The sequence below is a fragment of the Vitis riparia genome, chromosome 7, assembly GCF_004353265.1.
Source record: "Vitis riparia cultivar Riparia Gloire de Montpellier isolate 1030 chromosome 7, EGFV_Vit.rip_1.0, whole genome shotgun sequence".
Lineage (NCBI taxonomy): Eukaryota > Viridiplantae > Streptophyta > Magnoliopsida > Vitales > Vitaceae > Vitis > Vitis riparia.
In genome coordinates, this window is record NC_048437.1 from 15034077 (window position 1) to 15059471 (window position 25395).

General features: G+C 33.3%; 3 protein-coding genes across 4 annotated transcripts; all 3 read left to right on the forward strand.

Moving 5' to 3' along the window:
- The first annotated feature begins 647 nt into the window (after positions 1–647).
- Positions 648–2682, forward strand: LOC117918080. Its single transcript, XM_034834606.1, has 5 exons — positions 648–761; positions 880–1239; positions 1770–1994; positions 2114–2361; positions 2473–2682. Exons 1-5 carry the CDS (start codon positions 648–650, stop codon positions 2654–2656), a joined length of 1131 nt encoding a protein of 376 aa, XP_034690497.1. The 3' UTR covers positions 2657–2682.
- Positions 2683–17041: 14359 nt separating this feature from the next.
- LOC117918519 (putative disease resistance RPP13-like protein 1) lies at positions 17042–23480 on the forward strand. 2 transcript variants are annotated; one of them, XR_004651876.1, is made up of 4 exons: positions 17042–17526; positions 19113–21199; positions 22997–23064; positions 23174–23480. XR_004651876.1 is itself a non-coding variant. In XM_034835243.1 (3 exons), the coding sequence occupies exons 1-2, from the start codon at positions 17215–17217 to the stop codon at positions 21177–21179; spliced, it is 2379 nt and encodes a 792-aa protein (XP_034691134.1). In that variant the 5' UTR covers positions 17042–17214; the 3' UTR covers positions 21180–21199; positions 22997–23480. The 2 variants fall into 2 exon arrangements, 1 of the variants encoding a protein (XP_034691134.1); XM_034835243.1 differs by having other exon boundaries at positions 22997–23480.
- A 475-nt stretch (positions 23481–23955) lies between these two features.
- Positions 23956–25290, forward strand: LOC117918081 (G-type lectin S-receptor-like serine/threonine-protein kinase At1g67520). The gene has a single exon (XM_034834607.1). It carries the CDS (start codon positions 23956–23958, stop codon positions 25288–25290), a length of 1335 nt encoding a protein of 444 aa, XP_034690498.1.
- Positions 25291–25395: the final 105 nt, after the last annotated feature.

Consider the following 25395-nt stretch of genomic DNA (forward strand, 5'->3'; position numbering starts at 1 on the left):
AAGCTACTTAGGTGTATTAGCACGCACTATGGTGGCAATAACATATAAAACTTGGCACGTTGTACCTAAAGAGTTGAAAGATAAGTTATGGGACTACATTGAGGTAACCCTTTTTTAACTACATCAGCTTTATGCAAAACATCTATCATTCCTAACCATATGAAGTTGCTAATAAGTATGATATTAATGTGTAGGCTTCTTTTTCAATAAATAAAAAAAGCAGGAGGAATTGTATGCTAACAATTGGAAAGTGCTTTCAGTCATTTAAGAGCATGCTAACTGTGAAGTATATTATTCATTTCAAAGACCAACCAGAGCTCCTCAAAAGACCACCAATTAAATATACGTTTATTCGGGATGAATAATGAACAATGTTTGTCAAAGATAGATTGTCTGAGAACTTTAAGGTAAAATTACAACTCTTTGCATACCTCTTATTTACATTCATTAATTATACATTTTTAAATTTATAGGACTATCGAGAAGTTAAAAAAAAAAAAACACATTTATAATCACCATCTAAGTAGGAAAGGATATGCTGTTCTTGAGGAAGAGATGGTATGCTTATACTAATTTATAGTTTCTAATTTTTTTTTTATACATAATACATACTAGGGTTATATGCTTACATTGTCCACTTTTAAAAGATGGTTGCAAGTGGGTTAATTAAAACTAGTGATCGAAGCATATTGTGGAAGAAAGCAAGGGAAAAAAAGGATGGCACCTTTGATGAAGTGGCCATACTAGTGATTGAGAAAATAGTAAGTAGACATTTTCAAATCGTAATTTCATTTATATATAATAGCTTATTTATGATAACAAATTTTTAATTGAACTTCATAATAAACATTTGTTTTTAAGGACAAGCTATTGAAATAGTCTAAAGAGAATGGTAAAAGTGTCAATGGGAGTAATGATATACTTGTAGAAGCATTGGGTACTCCTGAGTATAGTGGTCGAGTTAGGGCTAAAGGGAAGCATCACACACCTCGTCAGTATTTTAATACTGCTGTAGATCGTGCTGTTAGGGATTTTATAGCAACATCTCAAGAAAAACAGAGAAGATTTCAAGCAGAAGTGCTAGCAAAACTCTCTCAAGTAGGAGTTGTCACTCCCCATTCAGATGTTAGTAGTTCGAACATGAAACAAAAACAGCTTTTCCTACCAGAAGTAGTAGAGAAGCCAATCCGTAGAGTTGAAGATGCAACCCCACCAATGCCAATAGAACCCCAAAGCAAGGTATTTATCTAATTAAAGTTAATTTGGTGATAGAGTTTGGTCCAATAGGAGACATAATTTATGTAAATTTTGTTGTTTGAATTGAATTCACTTGTTGGTGGTAGCATATATGGTCTTTTTTTTATGTGTTGCAATATAAGAAAATCAAGCAGTCCTCAAAATATTATTTTACCATTTTCTGCTTTCACAAAAAAGATAATATAATTATGTTGGCTACATAATTGGATCCTATGGGATTTTTATTTCATATATTACGAAACTTTTTAATAATTTGATAATTATTTTGATTTATTATGCACTACTAGCATCTTTTATTTTAAGAATAACTATTTTTTATATAACCACATAATAATTGGCATGTATCATTTCAAAATTTTCAATGTTATTTCACTTACTTCATATTTCAAATTTTTGCATCTACCTTGTAGATGGTTTTTAATCTTCACTAGTGTTAATTTGAAGATGTAGAGTTGAAGGTATGGAATAGGGAAATAATGGCTCATATCTAATAATATAACTTGATTTTATAGGTTAGAAAATGTGAGCTGGCCATGGGGACAAAGGAAAATAAAGTGGGTGGCGGAACAATTATACTTGAATGTGGTCCCAACTATCTAGTAGTTGTTGATGTTCCTTATGATGCAAGTGCACCACTTCTCATTCCTATTCCTGGACAAACTACTACTGTTGGGGCTGCAATTGGTTACCAAGTTTTGTGGTCAACTCATTTGGTCAGCATCCATACTCCCGTCTTGGTAAGTAAATTTAATTACCAAGCTTTATTATAATATATATATATATATATATATATTATATATATATATATTCAATTAACTACTTAATTTGATTTGTACCATGGTTCTTAATTATACAGGCATCTAAGAAAGGAAAGAAACAAACAGTAAATGAAGTTGAAGTGAAATCCAAAAGTGAAAAACCACAAGATATCAAGAATTTTGAGGCATTGGTTGGCCTTATGCTTGCAACCTCGAGAGCACAACCTATAGACTTCCCAAATGATGTTTTTGGTGAGAGTTTCAAGACCTTCATAATGAAAGAAGATATGGACATGATTATATCATCAAAAGAAGTATCATCCAATTGTATCTTATACTACATCTGGTGAGGGATTTTATAGTTTTTGAATGACTCTTCACACTCTTTTGACGTAAAAAACTATTTACTAATGACCTATATTGATTGTTGATAACTTGTTATGTGAGGTTTAACTAGGCACTTGCATAGGAAGTTGATTGATGCAAAGCAAGTTGAACGATATGTTTTTGTCAATCCAGTATTGGTTTCAAAAGCTGGAATGGGAGAAGGAAGCAAGGAAAACAGGTCAAGAGTTATTGCAGATCGACTAAGGAATACAAAGCATGCTAAATATATGTTTATTCCATACAATCCAGAGTAACCTTTTACCCAAGATGTCAATATGGTGTATGTAAGTTAGTTTGTGATGTATTAATTTATGGATAATATGTTAACACATCTGTTTTTTTTTTTTTTTTTCCTTTTTATTTATTTCCACTGGGTCGTAGTGGCACTGGAGATGAAGAGAATGATCGCATATTACCTTGATCCAATGGCTTCTCAACCATGTGATGATCTTAAGGAGATAGTTAACATGTAAGTGTGTATCTTCTCATATTTTAATACAATGCATAGGGGTTGAAGAACATTATTTTTTTTTATAGGGAAATTAGAATCAACCCATTAGAAAAACAAAAAACATTAAAGAGGAAGCCAACTTGGGTCAAAGTGGTTGTAAGTACTTATTCATTTAGATTAAAATATATTGTTTGACCACTTACTTTGTTACACAAAATTAGGAAATGGATGGTTATTAATATGATCATTGGCTAGATATTAAAGAAGTAAGAATATCATTCTATTGTTTGTTGTAATTATTGATACTTTTATCATAGTGCCCAAGACAATCGGGTAGTGTGGAATGTGGGTATTACATGATGAGATACATGAAGGAAATCATTGTTAATCCAAACCAACTAACAGCAAATGTTTGTACTCAATTCAATTCATTTGGTTGGTCATTTTACTATGGCATTTGAGTGGTCAATTAAACTTAATGAATGGTTTATGTTACTCCAATTTAGTTTGATGGAAGAAAATCATTCAGTGAAATGGAGATTAATGAAGTTCGCTCAGATTGGATTATGCTAATGACTCAATTAATCATTACTCATACTTGAAGGTACCCCTTGTGACCTATAGTCTAATATAACTTCCTATTATTTTAAAGATCTATTGAACATTTTGTGAATGTTATTTCTATATATAATGGATTTATTCTTAGTCATAATTTTTTAAATATCTTGGTTCTCCTAGTTGGCAGTGTTTTCAATGTGGATCATCCAATGGTTGCTCTATTTCGATTGATGTGTAATTGGAAAATTGATGGATGAAGCTTAGTAGACATGGTAGGTGTCACAACCTTTCATCATTTCCTTTACACATTCTTGTTAGTTGGATTTATTGAAATCTCAGTATTGCACTGGTACAAAAATTCAGTTAAAAAAGAATCTAACTTAAGAATATCTAGGTAAACCCCATAACATTTCAATGATAGTAGCATACTTATAACACAAAGTGTTTGCAAAAGAAAGCTTTAGTAGGAGAAGAAACCTTTCAAATATTTGAGGAGAAGGAGGCTACTAGCATTCAATGTGGATTGCAGCATGGGCCCAATAACTATGGATGGACAAATTGTTACAATATTAAGGTCACTTTTCTTTGCATGCTCCAAAGCTTCACTCTCTGCTAGTGTTTAGGCGAGGCTATAAAAGTCCTGCCATTCATATGAAAATATATTAAAGATTAGTTTATATTCATTTGATAAAATAAGAATTAGTTTATTTAAGGGTTATTTTTCCTTCATGTGGTTGTCACTTCAAGTAAAACATTCCTTTGAAATGAAATATAAAGATTATGATGGAGAATCAATATTTTAAAATTTTAAGCAACTATAATTTAAGTTCACGGTAGGACCCACATGTGAAAAGATATACAAATTTATGGGTAGGTGGAGTCAATAAATTAGAAAAATAAATATTCGATGATGATCTTCCCTAAATGAGACTATAATGTATATCATGATCTCCAATAGATTCCATTTAATTATTATAAATGAAAATTCTAATTTTCAATCCTCGTTGTTACCTTTAACCTAAACACATTTCAAGCACTTTTTTAGACTTTTATAGCCTTATTCTAAAGTGCTCAAAATATTTTCATAGAACTCTTTCATAAACTATCAACTTGATTTTACTTGATAGCTTTGATTCTTTGTCTTTGTTTTTTTGAGATATTTGATGTTATAACTAAATACACTATAAAAACAACACCTTAGTTATTGATTTTAAGCCTAAAAATCAATATCCTAAAATATTTTGCAACCTTAAGCTTTAATATTAACTTATTAGTATAAGAATACAAAGATAAAACAATCTATATATAAAGGTATATAAGGTTTTAATGTGGTTTAATTAATCATATATCCAAAAAATAAGAGTGAATAATTCTACTATATTATAGAAAATAAAATAATTCTACTATATCATACTTACATTCTATATTTCCTCATTCCTTTTATTTCTATCATAAACTAGGAACCCTTATTTCATTGATATCTTTCACTCTTTCTTGCATTTCTATTTGATATAGTCTTTACATCTCTATCTCTATCTCTATCTCCTAACGTTTTTGTATTAGGATTTAGAAATTTTGTAGGCATAATAATTATCCTTATTCTATTAAGAAATTTAATATTACAATGTCACATTAACATGAGAAATATTCTATACAATGTTCTTTACAAAATGAGATGTATATCAATTATATATTTTGAAGATTTTTCAATAAACTGCACCTTAATTAAATTCTATTAAGTCAATCTTCTATTTCTATGATACAATCTTTATGTATCTTATTCTAACGAGAGAAAAATAAACTTCATCTTCAAACATAATTTTTTTTTTTTGGCTTTTCCAAAAATCTTGACTTGGACTTGAACATAACTTATTGTAAAGGTTGAAGATTTAGTGCTAATATATTATTACAAGAATATAAAAATAAAATAATCAACACACAATGGTATATAAGGTTTGAATGTGGTTAAACAAACTATGCCTATATTTAGAAATAAGATAGAATCATTTCACTATCCCATATAGAATATTATAAATTAAAGAAACAAGATACAATCATTTAGTCTTAAAATATCCATGTATCTTTGTGTTTTTCACTCCTTATATCTATACCTTAAATTGTGAGTCCTCACTCCACTAATATCTTCAATCCTTTTTTGCATTTCTACCAATTTGATATAGATTTTTATACATCTCAACCTTCATTTCCAACTCATAATATTTTCTTCTTTAGACTTAGAATATATATTGGTATATTGCTAACAACTTTTTTTACTCTATGAGACAATCTAATAAACATAGGGAATAATCTATATAATATTTTTTACAAAAAAAAAAAAGAATGTATATTAATTAGAAATTTAAGACATTTTCCAACAAAAAATAAATCATTTCAATAATTATTTTGTACTTTGTCTCAACATGCTCATAGGGCTGATTTTGTTTCACATCTTTTTTGAAGTAAGACAAAGAAATTAAGTAATCCTCCTACAGTTGTGACATTAAATTATGCTCAAATGTTAAATATGTTCACAAATAAAGATTTTACTTCAAAATAGGCAGATTAATTCATATAATAAGTACATAAAGATGGACATATCCCAAAATATTGTTTTGAATAGAATTTGAAAAATTGTCCAAAAATTTATTTGTTTAATAAAAATTGTCTAAAAAATTGTTTTGTAAATAAAGTTGTCGCAAAAAATAATTTTTAATAAAATTGTCCAAAAAAAATGTTTTTTAAAATAAATTGTTTTTCCTTAATGAAAATAGGATTAAAAGTAATTTTTAGAAATAAGAAATTTTGTAATAAATTCTTTTGATACAATAAGTGTAAATAACTTTTTTGAAAATTGAATACAAATAAAATTGATAAAATAAATTGACTCTTTTTTGTAAATAAATAAATTGAAATCATTAATTCAAAATTATTTTTTTTAATAAAATCCTTTGAAATTTCTTGAAAACTAATTTTTGCATAAATCACTTTGCATAATTCTCTTATCATTTATTTTGTACATTCTTGTAATTAGATTTCATCATTATTTTTGTATATATTGATTTGTTCTTTTTCTTGGTATCCATGATTAATTAATTAATTGTCACAATTCCCTTAATTTGTTTAGTAGAGATTGTATCTATACGAGTTTAGAGGGGTGCTACGGCTCACCACCATACCTTCCTAATAGGTAACCTGACCCCTAAACCCAAACTTGGTTTTTCCCAAACCTGTTTTTCCTTCAAGAGTCACATTTAGGGTTCTTATTTCTTATTTTGTTTTTCCCTTAAAAAATAAAACAAAAATAAGTGGTGATTCCAAGTATTTTTTTTTTTTTAAAAAAGTCAAAATTTTCACCAAATAAAATAAAATATGAGTCTTGTCCTTCGAGTAGGAACGCATTGAGCAAAATACGGGGTCCACAAAATGGCGACTCCATTGGGGATGTTTAGAGGGTCAAACTTGAACTCGAGTTAAGAGAAATGTGGCATTTGATTGGTCGATCAGTGGATACCCCTCTCTACGTGTCTTTGTATGATTGGGTGATGATTACATGTTGAGAGCTTTGATAAGTTTATCTGTGATGCATGTTTGGTTATTATTGTTCATTGGCTATATTGACATGTTGATTACATCGATTGATTCTCTTACCTACTTTAGCATAGTGACTCTTCTTGTTGTATGATTATCTTACTTTCTTTGACATGTATATTCTCATTTTCATATCTCTTATTCATATTAGCATGAATGATTCTCTTTATTGTATATTATCTTGTTTATCTCCACATATTGTTTATTCTTGTTATATACCTATCTTGTTTATCATGTTTCTCGCTTAGCTTGTGTGTAGATATGGATGATATGCCTATTATTTGTGTGACTGTTTGGTGTATGACTGTTTTTCTTCTATGTGATGCATGTATTGTTTGTTTGTGTGGGACACACATCTATCCTCTTACCTCCAACTCCCTAGTCTTGGTTGACCTTGTTTTCCTTGATCTCGTATTTGATACAAGACTTGTTACTTTGTTTGCTCTTCGACTAAGCTAGTGATTCGGAATAGGGTTTAGTGATGGGCTATATCTATGTTTGGGAGCATTCTGGAGGAGGCCGACACTTTGATGTTGATTGGAGTCTGATATTTGAAGACTTGTATAGCCTAGAGCTAGATTTCAAGATATTTGTGTGACCAGTGTGTTTTCTCTCTACTTAGTTTGATAGGATTTTCGGATGCACCCACACCACTCATTGTGCACTTTAGTCAACTACTGAGTGTTGAGAGTTGCGAGAGCTTTCACCATAGGAAACCCCTAGGATGTCGAGGTAGTGCATGTGTGGAGGTGATGACCACCTTGCATGGAAGTGTCCCGTCTCTTCGGAGGCGTGTAGAGGGTTGTGTATCGTCGAAGGGTACGATCACTTCTGCTAGGGATCCTTTAAATTCCACTATTTTTTCTTGCTAAAGTCGTCTTAACCTTGTAGGTTGAGCCTTAGATATTTTGATTAGGATTTTCTTTCCTACACATGGGTGCATCTGAGAGCCTTTAGGGCCTATTTAGTTACAGTTCGGATCCAGTACTCCCTTTTTTGGTCTCCAGTCTGGAGTGCTTAGATATTGGTGTGGGTTTGAGAATCAGTTGGACCACCCCTTGCTGTATGGTTTTGATTTCTTTTTGTTGCTCATTGAGTCTAGCACATTTTCTCCCTAGGGCTTCAGATATTCTTTTTTTCTTGAGTCGACACATTTTATTTCAGTTTGTTGTCACTTTTTGCTTAATGTTTTGGGATATGCTCATCGATCATGCTCACTTTTTTACATTTTTCACGTGTCATGAGATCGGTACTTCATTTTTTGGTCGATTTGCCTAATTTTATTTTCAACCCTATATTTTTATTACAGGAAGATGAAAGACATGTTTTCACATTTGCACCCTTTTTTAGAGATCTGCCTTGATCACCTTATCATTTTTCTTTATGGAGCTTAGGTTGAAAGTGAATTAAAGATATTTTGTTATAGATGGAGTATCAATCTGATGACGGTGTTGTTTTTCACACCTCATTCATTTTCTAGATTATTGATAAAAATTCTTTAGTCACATTTGTAGCCATCTCATAGTGGTCACCTTTATAACCTTAGAGTTTTTGTCATATTTCCAGTTTTAGATTGTCATCACAGGACCATATATCATATGATGTGTTGTACTTTTGATTTAAGGCATCTCTTCACTTGCACATTGTGGTCTTGAGGCCTGACCTATCATGGAGGATATTGAGCCTATTAGCCTAGGACCAGAGATTTGACTTGGAGTTCAAGACTATGACCCATCTTCTTATGATCAGAGTAGTACCTTACTCACTCTCACACTTGGACTTTGCTTCGACCTACATTTACCTATTGTGAGTTTTACACAGCATCACCCTTGACACCATTACATGACCTTTCCATTACCAGTTGTTCTAGCTTTGCATATCCTTTCTTTGACTCGACTAGGTAGAGTGTGAGGAGTTTGAGCCCAGGGTTGATCTTGCATGGTGAGAGATGACTTATGATCTTTGGGTGGCTTACGATGTGAGGATTGGTTGATTGCTTGATGGGACTGTCACTTATTTTGCCATGAGTGTAGAGATTGATCTTGCATGATGAGAGTTGGCTTGTGATGAGCAGTTATGCTTTATGAGATCGTCGTTTATTTTGCTTTGAGAGAATTATCTTTAAGATTATTATGGAGCATTTGGAGTATGGTTTGGCACATGATTTTAGAGAGTTGACATGGTTATATCATTTGAACATCGATTTTAAGTATCAATCATTTGAGGGTTTGAGAACATGATGTTTGAGACCGTAGTTGCAGGATGGGTGGCCTTCATTTCGATTAGCTCACACCCTATTACCTTTATTGACATCTGGATCGTTACTAGCCCTTTAAGCCTCATATGAGCATCATAGTCTTTTCTTTCTTATAGCCTTGCTCACTTTTTACACTGGGATAGGGGCCCTCCGGAGTATATATGCTTTATTCGGGAGTCTCATGAGCCATGGACTTATTGACTCATCATCTTCATTATTTTTTGTTGTCTTATCATCATTTCTCATCATACTTCTTTGTTTATATCCTTTGTTCTATCATTTGTCTTTGTTATCACATTTCTTTCCATGCCATGAGTGATGATCTTTCACATTTCAGTGCATAGAGGATTGTCATGTCCCCTTCCACTCCTATCTCATGGACATTGGTTCGAAGATCCTTAATTGAGAAGGTCATTTTTTTAGAGAGAGTTTGTATACATCATTGTTTAAGAATATATCTATTTCAATATGTATTCTTAGTGGAGCTTATTTGTCTGATATTCGGAATATGCGCAAAAAAAATAATAATAATAAATAAATAATGATGAAAAATAAAAAATGAAATGATGAAAACAAAAATGAAAAAAAGAAAGAGGTAATAAGCGCATGTATTTATGTATGTATACACTGTCATTCTCCATTGAGTGTATATATTAGGCATTGAGAGCTGTGTTTTTTTAGTCAGTTGCTTATGAGAGTTCGTATGTGAGCTTTTAGGTGTCCTCCTTTCCTTGTACCTATCTTGTTATGTATTTTACATGTGAGAGACAAGTCAGTGACCTTTTCCTAGGGACTTTGGATCATTGTCTCCTCCATCAATCCATACATTGATGATTTGACTGTTCTTCATGACTTGATTTGAGTAGATCAATGTTCATTCCTTTTCCTTTTATCTATTTGTTTTTTTGATGGTATCTGATTCGTCTTGCCTACATTGATCTTCATTCATATTGATTTACATTCTGTATTCGATATTTTCCACACATCTTTCTTATACATCCTATCAGCAACTCGATATTCTTCATTTCTTCTCTTTCATCATTGACATATTCATCTTGGATTCTTCCTTCCTCACCGATATATTCATATTGGATGTCCTCAGATCCATGGTTTATGAGACTCTTTGCACATATTGCATTTTATACACGAGGGAATGAGGTTTTATCATTGTGTAGACCCTCCATTTTGTCCTCCTAGCACATGTCCTATTAGGTGTTTGTTCGATGCTTTACAACAATTCCCTGGTGGCCCATTACTACTCATGTAGCTTATCTTTTCTAAGCCACCTTGGAGACTTTGGTTGAGGGGTTTATCTGACTCCTCATTGTGATCTTGGCAGTCCTGAGTTAGGCTTAGGATTTTCTTTTCTTTTTGGACAACTCATTTAGATACACTTTTAGGATATCATATCTAGGCACATTAGGCCCATTTAGATGCACTTGGCCCACTTAGGCTCACCTAGTCTCACCCTAAGCCTGTATAGGTATACCCGACCCATTAAGCACCACCTTAGGCCCATCGAGGGACACCTAGCCCACTTTGGTCCATCTTGACCCACTTAGATTCACCTAGGCTCATTTAGGCACATCTAGACCCATTTAGGTTTGCTAGGTCCGCTTAGGCATCCTGACCCACCTATGTTACCTTTTAAGTAATTCCTATGTGACTTACATAATTTGCATGATTTGCATTTTTAACGCTCGCATGTACTTGATTTCTTATTTATTTATTTATCTATTTTATTTATTTATTTGGTTAGTTATTTGTTTTTATTTATCTATTTCATAGAATATTGCATGAGATTGATGTTATTAATTGCGTAAATTGATGTCTTAATTTTCTTGTGTACCTATGATAGACATAATGCTTTTAATTGCATAATTTTAATTAGTTTTAATTTTGAATTTCATGACCTTTATTGATTTTAATTCTTATTTTATTTTGGCATGAGATTTGAATGCACACCTTGGAGAAGATCCTTGATCTATGCAACATGGAAAAGAAATTTATATTGTTAAAAAAAGGAAGGCGGATCACGACTGAATGGAGGATGGAAAAGAGATTTATATTGTTAAAAAAAGAAAGGCAGATCACGAATGAAAGGGGGGTGGAAAGGAGATTTATATTGTTAAAAAAAAAAAAAAAAGAGAAGGCTGTAGCGGCACGGGGGATAGAGTCCATACACACTACTAGAAAAAGGGAGATGGAGACACCACAGGAGGGATGGAGCTTAGAACGCATTGAGAAGTTAGATGGAGAGGAGAAAGCAGGATATTCAGAGAAGAAAGGTAGGCGAGGAGGGAAGGGAGCAGAAATAGAGAGGGAGTCCATCTTGGTTATCGAGCCTGGTCAAAGAAAGGGAGAACTCGCTGGTCTTTGGAGAAGCAGAGAAAGACTCTCAGGTATGATCATTATGACTCCCTGTACATCATTTTTCAATCTTCCAGATTTGTGTATTAATGTTAAAGATTGTTTTATTTATTTATTTATTTATGGATCACTTGTGGCATGGTCTCATTTATTGGAATATTTAAGACGTGCTCTTTTCTTCTCTGTTTTGGGTTTTTATTTCTTAAAGCTCACTTATAAAAACATGACTTGGAGCTTTACATAACTTGCCAAAACTAGGCCATTCTTTTCTTTTGCTTTCATGGATTTTCTTGTGTTTTTTTCTTCCTTGGATGTTCTTGTGCTTTATGCATTTCTCGTACATGCCCCTGTCTCCATTCTGTCTTCAAATGCCGCAATGGATATACACTGTGTTCTGTCTGCAAGTCACGGGTCTAAACTATACCCCTAGTGAGAAGAAAGACCTATATATCATGAGAGCGTGGGGAACTTTGGATAAGAAAGAAGTAGGAAATTGGAAAGGTTGTCTTGTGGAAACAATGTCGTCATGGTTGATTTGCATCAGTTTACTACCACTGGTTCTTAAACATCGAAATCCTGTATTTGGTGGGCCACCCTTCCTTTTTGTTTACTTCTGTTAATTCACTTGCTTCTGGACTCATTATCAGTGGTGATTAAGATTGTTTTACAGAGACCTAGAAAGATGTAGTTTGTGTTGAAGCATAGAGCATCCTGGTTTTCTTTGGGATGTCCAATTCTGCAGAATGTTGTATAGCATGCAACAAAAATCCCATGAGCCCAGCTTCAGGTTCAATAACATCTTTTGATATTAGATGCCCTCCCACAATCAGCTCGTTCAATGACCCAATTCGCAACAAGTGCCATAGCTCTGAAAGTTCAGAGTTGATTTCAGCATGCATTAAGGGGCAATGATGCTTTTGGTTTGGTATTTTCTACTATCCATGCCTATGGAAGAAGTTTACCTCTTAAAATGGCTACTACAATATCTCGCCAGAATGAGGAGTTGCCACGGAAATTTTGTATTTCATCTGTGACACCAAAGCGAATATTTTAGATGGGTACAACTGGTAATCAGCTTCATGCCTATTCTATCCAAACAAGTCTCAAAGCCTATACACATGTTGGAAATACTCTCCTTTCCTTCTATGCAAAATCAAAAGACTAAGTTTCTGTGCAACGGGTATTCAGTGAAATCGAAAATCAAGATGTATACTTGTAGACAACTCTGTTGTCAGCTTGTACCAAGAGGGAAAATTGGTTATGCTCGCCACTTATTCAATCAAACACCTTGGATGATCCCTGCAGTGTGGAATGCAATAATCACCGGATGTGTAGAGAATAAGCATACAGAGATTGCTTTGAACTTGTTTCCGAAAATGCACCAATTGGGTGTTAGACATGACAAGTATGCTTTTGCTAGTGTTCTCTGGAGTTGCTGGATTTTGGAAGGAAGGTGCATACACTAGTCATCAAAACTGGGCTTTTGGTTAGAGCTTTTGTTATTAATATTCTGCTTACAATGTATTTCAACTCTGGGAAAGTTGCAGATGCATATGAGGTATTAGAAGAAGCAGAATCCATAGTACATGATGATATTATTTTTAATGTGAAGATATGCTAATCATTTATTTTCATGTTTAAGAATTCTCATTCTAATGTAGAAAGGAAACCCAAAAAATCTATTTTCTTTTTATTGATTTATTTAATTATTATATACCATTTTTCAAATAATAATGGTATTGACTTTATTTTATAAGTTTCCAATTTAACTTCTTTTTTTTTTTTTTACTATTGGTGATACTCAAAATAATTTCATATTGGTGAACAAATCGCTTTCTGCTTACAATCACAAAAAATAAAAAAATTTATCCACTTTCACATATAAAAATAAATAAATAAATAAAAACATAAAAAGTTCCAACACTGTCTTGAGCATTGACCAACATTTTCTAAATGGGATCCCAAATATCTCCAAAGTAAGTAATTAAGTGAGTAGTTGATCTAGATATCTTTACTAAAACCTATATATAGCATATTTACAAGAAACATCATCACTTGGAAGTTCAAAATATTATGTTATGTTGGTTGCTAGAAAATTTAGGCTATGTTTAATTCTTGGAAAATACTAAGGAAAGAAAAAAAAATGCTAAGAAAAATTATTTTCTCATATTTGGTTTTCTTATGAAAAATAAGAAAAAAATTAAACATAATTAAAATTATTAAGATATTTGGATATTTTTAAATTATTTAATTTTTATATAAAAGAGTTAAATAAAAAATTTAAAGTAGTATATAAAAATAATTTATTTACTTTAAATCTATTTTTTATTTTCCTTCACTTTTTCTTTATTTTTACTTTTCTTCTCTATTTTCTTTCCATTACATTTTCCTTCAAACTTTTAGGGAACCAAACATAGCCTTAAGGAAAACTGTAGGAGTGAAAATAGAGAAGAAAAGTAGAAGAAAATAAAATAAAAAATAGATATAAAGTCAACAAACTATTTTTATATATCATTTCAAACTCATTTTTACTTAATTTAACTTTTCAATATAAAGATTAAATAATTTGAAAGAGCATAAATTACTACCCAGTTTTAATTATATATATATATTCATAATACATCCAAATATAAGAAAATCATTTTCCTTAATAATTTTTTTTCTTTACTATGCTTTTTAGGAACTAAGCATAAGTTTAAGGTCTGGATTATTTATTCCAAGTGGGTATAAGATTTAAAGAGATGCAAATATTCTAGCATGTTCAATTTAAAATGGATGAAATCATCCCTAATTTGTATAACCAACCCTCCACTTTTTTCTACCCTGAAAAATACTTATTTTAGATAAAAATGTTCTTACTTTTTTCTTGTAAAAATAATCTTTTAAATATTGAAAGGTATCTATATCAAAAATGGGTTACTCTTCAAGTTCAAAACTGAGAAATATTAGATTTATAGATTTGAATCTTTTCATCCTTTTAATCAATTAATTAAAAAAAAAAAGGACGAGAGGGGGAGGGGGAGGGGATGATTCTATTTTCAGTGTGTTGCAACTCTTAAAACATGATGAAAGACTAGTGATAGCTCTATTTCTCTATTACTATAGTTCTATTCTCATGTTTAACTTTAAAAAGTACTCACATACTAGTAATAGCTCTGGACGACGACACACTTTTTTTTTTTTTTAATCAGATTTTGTAATTGCCTTTTCTATTAATCTTTGTGACATGTATATCATATTCTTGCCACTCATGAATCTAGCATTATTTATCCATTTTCTTTCATAAATTATTTCTTCCTTTAATTCTTATTGTCATTTTTTGTAGATAGGTTGAATTAAACTATTACTGCTAGATCCACTTTGTGAGGACTATGTTTTCATTTACAGGAATCCAAGGGTTGCCTCCTAAATATTAGATAGACTTCCCATTTTTCTATTGTTCTTTAAAAATCACTTTTAAAAGGGTATCAAAAAATTTTTAAATGGTTTTTAAAACTATTAGAGTTTGTCTAGTAGTGTGATTTCAAAACAATTTTTTGTTTTTAAAAATAAGAAACTGTTTTTAAAATTCCTAACATGATTTGATCATTGGTTCTCTAAAAATAATTTCTTTAAAAAAAGTGAAATAAAAAAACTATTTTTAGATAACAAATAGAAATTGTTTTCATCAATTTTTAAAAATAAAATGAAAACATAAAATTTTTTAAAAAAAAACATAAAAAACTAAATAAAATTTAACATGATATCATTTTCTTTCATTCTTCTGATCTAATACCAATACCTAAACACTTTAAATATATATATTTTTTAAATTACACCTGTTTTCCTAAATCTCTTTTTAAAAACTATATATATATATATATATATATATATATATATATATATATATATATATTTAAATAATTTGTCAAATACCCTTATTTCTATAAAATACTATAAAACTATTTTTTTGTTCTTTAACTTAAAAAAAAATTCACAAAACATGACCAAATAGACCCTTACTTTTCCTTTAAAAGTCCTTTAAGAGTTTTTATTTTATAAAAAAATTACTACTATTTTTTATTTTAAAAACAAAAAGCAAGTAATATATGTAAACAAACACTATAACAATGAATCATGCGAATGCTGAGGATGATGACTATAACCATAATGATAATAATGATATGTCATTTTATTTTATTGAAGGGGAAATTGGTAGAGTTCAATTGACAAGTATTATTTTCTAACATGAATTGGTAAGTTGATTCACACTAAAGGTGTGATTCTCATCTCAATTATAAATATGGAAATATATATATATATATATATATATATATATATATATATATATATATTAGCCATTATTAATCCTAATTAAAATGGTCTTAATACAAATATCAATAAAGTAGGTTCAAGGAGTAACCTTTATGCCGACCTCACCCCAACCCAACAACAAAAGGGAGTTCTCATATTGGGGCCAAACTGCCCCGGCTCATGTTCTTCTTATTGGATTGAGTCTTATCAAACAGGTCGGGTACTTCCTTTTCACCTGCTGGATACATGTACCTATATACACAACAAATATATTATATAAGCATGAAAAGGCTGGTCATGGTTGCATGATCTTTAAAGGGCAAAGATGGTGGAAAATGCATAAATCTTTAACCAAAGCTGCATTGATCTTTAAAGGAAGTAATTAGTAACAATTACTTCATTTCATTTCTTTAGCAAAATGAGAATGGTAGACACTCTGTGTCAAATACAAAGAACAGTATAGCAGAGGTGAGTAAAGAGAGTAAACTTTGGATTTTGTAGAGGGCATTTTCCTATACCTATAAGCCCAACGAAATGACATGGTTACAAAAGAAAATGGGTAAGTGGGAACCTCAAAGAAGTAGGTTCATTGCTTTTTCCATTTTTTCAAAGTGTTGAAAAGCAGTGGGACCATCATCAACCTTTTGTTGGTTGTTTTCCGGACATGGCCACGTGGGAGTCACTTTGATAAGTTGTTTTTTCTATTGCGAATGGAATCAATACACTTATAAAGATGCTTTTTCTATGGAGAATAGAATCATATACTTATATTATTTTTTACCTTATCTTTTGGAAAAATGCTTTATTATATTGGATGGGCATCTTAGCTAACTTCAAACCTGTTCACATGTATTACCAAGTCAAGACCATTCAATCAAAATATCTAAAAATAAAATTAAGATACAATGAATTAGAATGAGGGAAAATAACTACAAACATATGAAATTTAGATGAAAATAAATTTATCTGAATTATGGGATTTTGATATTTCAACACTTCCAAAAATAATTTCAAAAGAGTCAAACAGTCAAATGATTTGCCCTTCAAAATCCCTTTCAACTGCTCTGTATGATACATAGCCAAAGCCAAAACCCCTTTACAGTAGGATAGAATTGCCCTTCTCTGTAGAATAAGATGACCCTTCTCTTATTTTATTTTTCTTTTCAATTGCGAATAGTGGGTGTTTGTGTCCATGTCTTCTTGTGAGTTGAAAGGGTCACTACAACAACAATCTTACAATCTGTGGAAACTTTCCCTTCTCTTATCACTTTTGCTCTCTCGCATTTACTGAAAATATGTTTGTGGCTGAGGCAGTTGGATCTTCCTTCCTTGGTGTGTTGATTGACAAATTGATCGCCTCCCCGCTGTTAGAGTACGCTCGCCGGAAAAAAGTTGACACAACACTCCAAGAATGGAGGAGGACGTTGACCCATATTGAAGCAGTGCTGGATGATGCTGAGAACAAGCAGATCAGGGAGAAAGCAGTGGAAGTTTGGCTGGATGACCTCAAATCTTTGGCTTATGACATTGAAGATGTGGTGGATGAGTTTGATACTGAAGCCAAACGAAGGAGTTTGACAGAAGGCCATCAAGCCAGCACAAGTAAGGTACGCAAGCTCATCCCAACTTTTGGTGCTTTGGATCCTAGAGCTATGTCCTTCAACAAAAAGATGGGTGAAAAAGTAAACAAAATCACAAGGGAGTTAGATGCAATTGCCAAACGGAGACTTGACTTTCATCTGAGGGAGGGTGTTGGAGGGGTGTGGTTTGGAATTGAAGAAAGGCTACCAACTACTTCTTTAGTAGATGAGTCTCGTATTCATGGTAGGGATGCTGATAAGGAGAAGATCATTGAATTGATGCTGTCAGATGAAGCAACCCAGCTCGATAAAGTTTCTGTCATTTCCATAGTCGGAATGGGCGGGATTGGCAAGACAACCCTCGCTCAGATCATCTACAAAGACGGCAGGGTGGAGAACCGTTTTGAAAAGAGAGTTTGGGTTTGTGTTTCGGATGATTTTGATGTTGTAGGGATAACAAAAGCAATTCTCGAGTCCATCACAAAACATCCATGTGAATTTAAAACCTTGGAATTGCTTCAAGAAAAATTGAAGAATGAAATGAAGGAGAAAAAAATTTTCCTTGTTCTAGATGACGTATGGAACGAGAAATCCCCCCGTTGGGATCTCCTACAAGCTCCTTTTAGTGTCGCAGCACGAGGCAGCGTGGTCTTAGTAACAACTCGCAATGAAACTGCGGCATCAATTATGCAAACAATGCCTTCTTATCAGCTTGGTCAACTAACTGATGAACAATGTTGGTTATTGTTATCACAGCAGGCCTTCAAAAATCTAAATTCAAATGCATGTCAAAACTTGGAATCGATTGGCTGGAAGATAGCAAAAAAATGCAAAGGTTTGCCTTTGGTGGTGAAGACTCTTGCAGGTTTATTACGCTCTAAACAAGATAGCACTGCTTGGAATGAAGTGTTAAACAATGATGTATGGGATTTGCCAAATGAGCAAAATAATATTCTTCCTGCTTTGAATTTGAGTTATTGTTATCTTCCTACAACATTGAAGCGATGTTTTGCATATTGTTCCATATTCCCCAAGGACTATGTGTTTGACAAGGAGAAGTTAGTATTGTTATGGATGGCTGAAGGCTTCTTAGATGGCTCCAAAAGAGGGGAAGCTGTAGAAGAGTTTGGGAGCATATGTTTCGATAATCTATTGTCAAGGTCGTTCTTTCAACGATACCATAACAATGATTGTCAATTTGTGATGCATGATCTGATTCATGATTTGGCACAATTTATATCAAAAAAAATTTGTTTTAGATTAGAGGGCCTACAACAAAATCAAATTTCTAAGGAGATTCGACATTCTTTGTATGTTTGGAAAACTTTGAAAGCCTTCAAGAAAGTTGAATCGTTTCTTGACATCTATAGTCTACGGACCTTCCAACATTGTCTCCTTATTCTGACCGGGTTCCTAATTTCTATTTAAGCAAGGAGGTCTCACATTGTTTGCTGTCAACATTAAGGTGTTTGCGGGTTTTGTCTTTGACTTACTCTGACATTAAAGAAGTACCCCACTCAATTGAAAATTTGAAACACTTACGCTATCTGGACCTCTCTCATACTCCAATTGGAACACTACCTGAATCAATAACTACTCTTTTCAACTTGCAGACGTTGATGCTATCAGAGTGTAGATATCTTGTTGATTTACCAACAAAAATGGGAAGACTAATCAACTTACGCCATCTCAAAATCAATGGGACTAATCTAGAAAGGATGCCGATAGAAATGAGTAGAATGAAAAATCTTCGAACGTTGACTACTTTTGTTGTCGGTAAGCATACAGGATCAAGAGTTGGGGAATTGAGGGACCTTTCACACCTTAGTGGTACACTTGCCATTTTCAAGTTGCAAAATGTGGCGGATGCTAGAGATGCCTTGGAGAGTAATATGAAGGGTAAGGAGTGCCTTGACAAGTTAGAATTGAATTGGGAAGATGATAATGCAATTGTCGGTGATTCACATGATGCAGCAAGTGTGCTGGAAAAGCTGCAGCCTCATAGCAACCTGAAAGAACTCTCCATTAGATGCTACTATGGTGCAAAATTTCCAAGCTGGTTAGGGGAACCTTCATTCATCAACATGGTGCGTCTACAACTCTCTAACTGTAAAAATTGTGCATCCTTGCCACCGCTTGGACAGCTACAGTCTCTCCAGAACCTCTCCATTGTGAAGAATGATGTTCTGCAAAAGGTGGGGCAGGAGTTTTATGGGAATGGGCCTTCTTCATTTAAGCCATTTGGAAGCCTGCAGACTCTGGTGTTCAAGGAGATATCAGTGTGGGAGGAATGGGATTGTTTTGGAGTCGAAGGGGGGGAGTTCCCTCGTCTCAATGAGCTCCGTATTGAGTATTGTCCAAAGCTGAAAGGGGATTTGCCCAAGCATCTTCCTGTTTTAACAAGCCTGGTAATTTTAGAATGTGGGCAATTGGTGTGTCAGCTTCCAGAGGCACCGTCCATTCAGAAACTGAATTTAAAAGAATGTGATGAGGTAGTGTTGAGAAGTGTTGTCCACCTGCCTTCAATAACTGAGTTGGAAGTGAGTAATATTTGTTCCATACAAGTGGAATTTCCAGCAATTTTGCTTAAGCTCACATCTCTCCGGAAGTTGGTTATCAAGGAATGTCAGAGTCTTTCTTCTCTTCCAGAGATGGGGCTGCCCCCCATGCTTGAAACCCTTCGAATAGAAAAGTGCCACATTCTAGAGACCCTACCAGAGGGAATGACTCAAAATAATACCAGTCTCCAGAGCTTGTACATAGATTGTGATTCTCTTACGTCTTTGCCCATCATCCCTTCATTGAAATCACTTGAAATAATGCAGTGTGGGAAAGTAGAGTTACCCCTTCCTGAGGAGACCACGCACAACTATTACCCTTGGCTTACCTATTTACTTATAACTAGAAGTTGTGATTCTCTTACGTCCTTTCCATTAGCCTTCTTCACAAAGCTTGAGACACTTAATATCTGGGGTTGTACAAATCTGGAGTCCTTTTACATTCCAGATGGAGTTCGCAACATGGATCTCACATCTCTCCAAAACATATATATCTGGGATTGCCCGAATCTGGTGTCTTTTCCACAAGGAGGATTGCCAGCTTCCAACCTGAGATTCCTTTGGATCCGCAATTGCATGAAGCTTAAGTCACTGCCCCAACGGATGCACACCCTCCTTACATCGCTTGACGATTTGTGGATATGTGATTGTCCAGAAATTGTTTCATTTCCGGAAGGGGGTTTGCCGACTAATCTATCTTCACTTGAGATATGGAACTGCTACAAGCTTATGGAATCTCGAAAGGAATGGGGCTTACAAACACTTCCCTCCCTCACATATTTGACTATCAGGGGAGGTACCGAAGAAGGGTTGGAGTCATTTTCCGAGGAGTGGCTGCTGCTGCCCTCCACTCTCTTCTCTTTCAGTATTTTTGACTTTCCAGACCTGAAATCCCTGGACAATCTGGGGCTTCAAAACCTCACATCTCTCGAAGCACTCCGGATTGTTGACTGCGTTAAGTTAAAGTCCTTTCCGAAACAGGGGCTGCCCTCCCTCTCTGTTCTCGAGATTCATAAATGTCCTCTGCTGAAAAAACGGTGCCAGAGGGAAAAAGGGAAAGAATGGCGCAAGATTGCTCATATCCCCAAGATAGTTATGGATGCCGAAGTCATCGTCTCGTGAGGATGCCAAGTTTCATTCAGGTACTTTACTTGAGTCTAAAATTTGAAGAATTTTAGTGTTGAATTAGAGAGAGATCGAGTAAAAGTAACGTGTGCAGGAATATTTGTTATGATTTGAAAGGTGAGGGCATATTTATAGAAATTGGAATGATATAAATAGAGTTAGCATAATAGATAATAAATTTTGTTTGAAAATGAAGACAATGATAGTAAAATTTATTTATTTAAAAAAATTATTAAAAGTTGATAAAGAAGAGATAATTAAATGAAAAGAAACATATACTTATTAAATTAATTATACAAAAAGTTGTATTAGTAGAAAGTGAGTATATCCCACCTAAAAACATCTATCAATATAAACTAAAATTCAAATCTAATATACACCATAAATACCATAATACTACAATTCAAAATGATCTATGTTAAAAATTATTTTAAATTTTTATTTTTTTTAGTGAGAATGAATTATCATGCATCTATTTTGATCTTGTAATTTTAGATATTACATAGAGACAAGTAACTTTACGTATGTTTGGAAGTTGCTTTAAAAAAAGAAAACACAAAAAAAAGTTTGTTTTTAAGGACAAAAAAAAACATGAAAACATGTAGAACAATTAAAAAAAAAAAAATATGTTGTTTTTTTAAAACATATTTAAGTTTTCTAAGGGATGTTTTAAAAAATAAAACACTATAAATAAAATTCATTTCTACAAAATATTTTAAAATATAAAAAATATATTTTAAATTCTCAAATAGACTTTTGTTCTATAAAACGTTATAAAATAATTTCTAAAAACAATTCTCAAATTTAGAACTATTTTTGAAAATATTTTGCAAGCAAATTTATGTAGTTTTATGAAACAAAAGTATATTGGGAACTTAAAATGTTTCATAACCTATTTTTATGTTTTTAAAATTAAATTTTATTTGTAGTACTTCATTTTTAATCATTTTTCAAACTTGTACAATTTTATTTAAAACAATCATTTGACAACTTATAAAAACAATTAAAAACAAATGAACAAAAATACAAACAACTAAAATAGGTTCTTAGAAAAATATCATGTTTTCTATTTTAAAACATTAAATTGTTTTTTGTTTTTAAGAATATAAAATTGTTTCTTTTTTAGAATAGAAAATTATTTTCTATAAAAATATTACATTTTTCTTTTTCTTTTTGGTTCTTGAGAATGGAGAGTTGTTAAAAGCATATTCCAAACAAACCCTTTATTTCTTGCATACTTTGATATATTCTTTTTATCTATAAGTTTCCAAGACTTCAAATATATTTAATCTTTGATAGCTTCTCATGAAAAATTACATCTCCTCATTCATGACCCTTCTTCTATCAAAAGCTACTTTTAGTGCACATGTGGTCATATGGACTATTAATATGTCACCCGTCATGATGGAAAATACAGAATAAATAATGGTATTGTGACTTATACCATGCCATAATTTTGAAGTCCCATCCAACAAGAGCTTTTCATAAAATGTTGCAGTTACTGAATTACATTACCTGGCAAGGTGAGGCTCTTAATTGGATTTGAACCTAGTTCTTTCAATATCTATAGAGAAATTGTAAAAGTTGCCAAACAATTCACATCCCACAAGAGCTCCAATGTTGGAGTTTCAAAGTTGGACACCTTGACAAATGATGAAATTAGTATCCTTCCTTGTGTGTATATATCTCAAATTCTATCCAATATTCCTTCAATTCAAAATGTGTAATTTTCCACATAAAAGTTTTTTGAAGTGTGGCTAGCATTACTTCCTACAAATCTATATAGCCTATTTGAATTTTGGTGGTCTTTGTAGGTGGTGATCCATGACCTCCCTTGAAAATTTGGTGTCAGATTGAGTACAAGAACTCACCACTTGCTGAGGTACAGTTGTCACCACTTGGGGAGTGAAGAGAAGGATGCATTATGTGAAATTTATTAGATCCTTGATTGTATTGTGTTATGGGAAACTGAAGGCATTTACATTTGGTAGGTTGTTAACTCTCACAAGTCTTTGATGGAAAATGCTCCTATTTCTTGGGAGTTCTAGAAGGGGTTTAGCAGCTTTCTTTTGTCTGCAAGGGACTTTTTATGGCATTGAAGGTTGTTATCTATAAAACCAAGTACCAGACTACATTAATCTTCACTATGTTCTAGTTGGATGAAACTTTCTAAGAAAATATTCTTAACAAATCATCATTTATATGCTTTGCTTTTATGTAGACTTTTATTGATATTTTTACTATGAGGTTCAGAAAACCACAATCTACACTCATCTGTCCATCACCTGCTGAGAATAATCCCAAATTTTCTTGTAACTATGTGCATGGCTCTTGGTATTTATTCTGTCACTTGGTCAATAATATCGTGCGTAAAAAGAGTAACTGAGGTGAATGTACATTTGGAAGGATAACATTTGTTACTTATAGCCCATTGCAATTTTCATGTTCTCAACTTCCTATCTATGTTCCCTTTTGTAAAGCAATGAGTAGCACAATAAAAATGGGAGATACAAGAAAAATAATATACGGGATAGCTTGGCCAAGTTCAACTTCAACTTCATTGTCCTCCAGAGAGTAATCTACTTTATCTTCAATAAATGCCTCAAAAAATATCCATAATTAGACTGCTAAGCTTAGAAGACCGGGCTCCAAAAGGATGCTGTGAGATATCTGGTAGTTCACTGATGACATTGTCAACGTACTATGAAGTTGAAGGCTGAAGGATAAATACTAACCATGAAAGCATGGTCATGTGAAACTTGGAATGGTAGAAATGGAAAGCAGCATGTGCCTCAGCAGTGCAATTTTATCTCTGTGTTTGTCATGTATGTGGTTGGGAGTACTGCCTTACATTTCTAGTGCACCGACAGACACCATCAAACCTGGGGAAGAGCTTCAATTCTCAGAAAAATTACTGGTTTCTGCAAAAGGGACTTTTACTCTAGGATTCTTCAGCCTGGAATCTGGCAGTTATTTAGGAATATGGTTCACAATTGATGCTCAGAAGGAGAAAGTTTGGGTTGCTAACAGAGACAAGCCTGTATCCGGTACAGATGCAAACCTCACACTGGATGCCGATGGAAGATTGATGATCATGCATAGTGGGGGTGATCCAATTGTCCTGAATTACAATCAAGCAGCCAGAAACTCAACAGCTACTCTGCTTGATTCTGGAAATTTTGTTTTGGAAGAGTTCAATTCGGATGGATCTGTGAAGGAGAAACTATGGGAAAGTTTCGATGATCCTACTGACACCCTCCTGCCTGGGATGAAACTAGGCATCAACTTGAAAACCAGACAAAACTGGTCACTTGCTTCATGGATAAACGAACAAGTGCCTGCTCCTGGGACTTTTACTCTGGAATGGAATGGCACACAATTGGTAATGAAACGCAGAGGGGGCACCTACTGGAGCAGTGGAACCTTGAAAAATAGGAGCTTTGAGTTCATTCCTTGGTTGAGCTTTGACACTTGCAATAACATCTACTGTTTTAACAGTGTTGCTAATGAAAACGAGATTTACTTTAGCTATTCGGTTCCAGATGGAGTTGTTTCAGAGTGGGCGTTGAACTCGAGAGGGGGACTTTCTGACACAAACAGACCTTTATTTGTGACGGACGATGTATGTGACGGGTTTGAGGAATATCCAGGGTGTGCAGTGCAAAACCCACCCACTTGCAGGACTAGAAAAGACGGATTCATGAAGCAATCGGTTCATATATCAGAATCACCATCATCAATAAAAGAAGATTCGAGCTTGGGACCTAGTGATTGTCAGGCCATATGCTGGAATAATTGTTCTTGTACTGCTTGTAATACTATATACACTAACGGAACTGGATGTCGGTTTTGGGGTACAAAAATTACACAAGCCTACGCGGGTGATGCAAATCAGGAGGCGCTCTATGTTTTATCCTCATCACGAGTTACGGGTAAGAGTCTCTCTGTATTTAGTATTCCTGAAAGTAACCAAGGCAAAGTAGTTGATGAATCCAACATTTTTACTGAATTTACAACCCTTATAGGTGATCAAAAATTCAAAATACCATTAGAGGAGCTATATCAAGACCATAAAAGACCCTCTCTCTTTCACTCAGTTCTGTTCTAAGCCACTAACCACAAAATTTATCAACTTGTATCTACGCAGGGAACAGTTGGTGGATATGGGTCATTATTGCAGGAGTGGTACTTGTGGTCCTGTTTCTTATGGGCT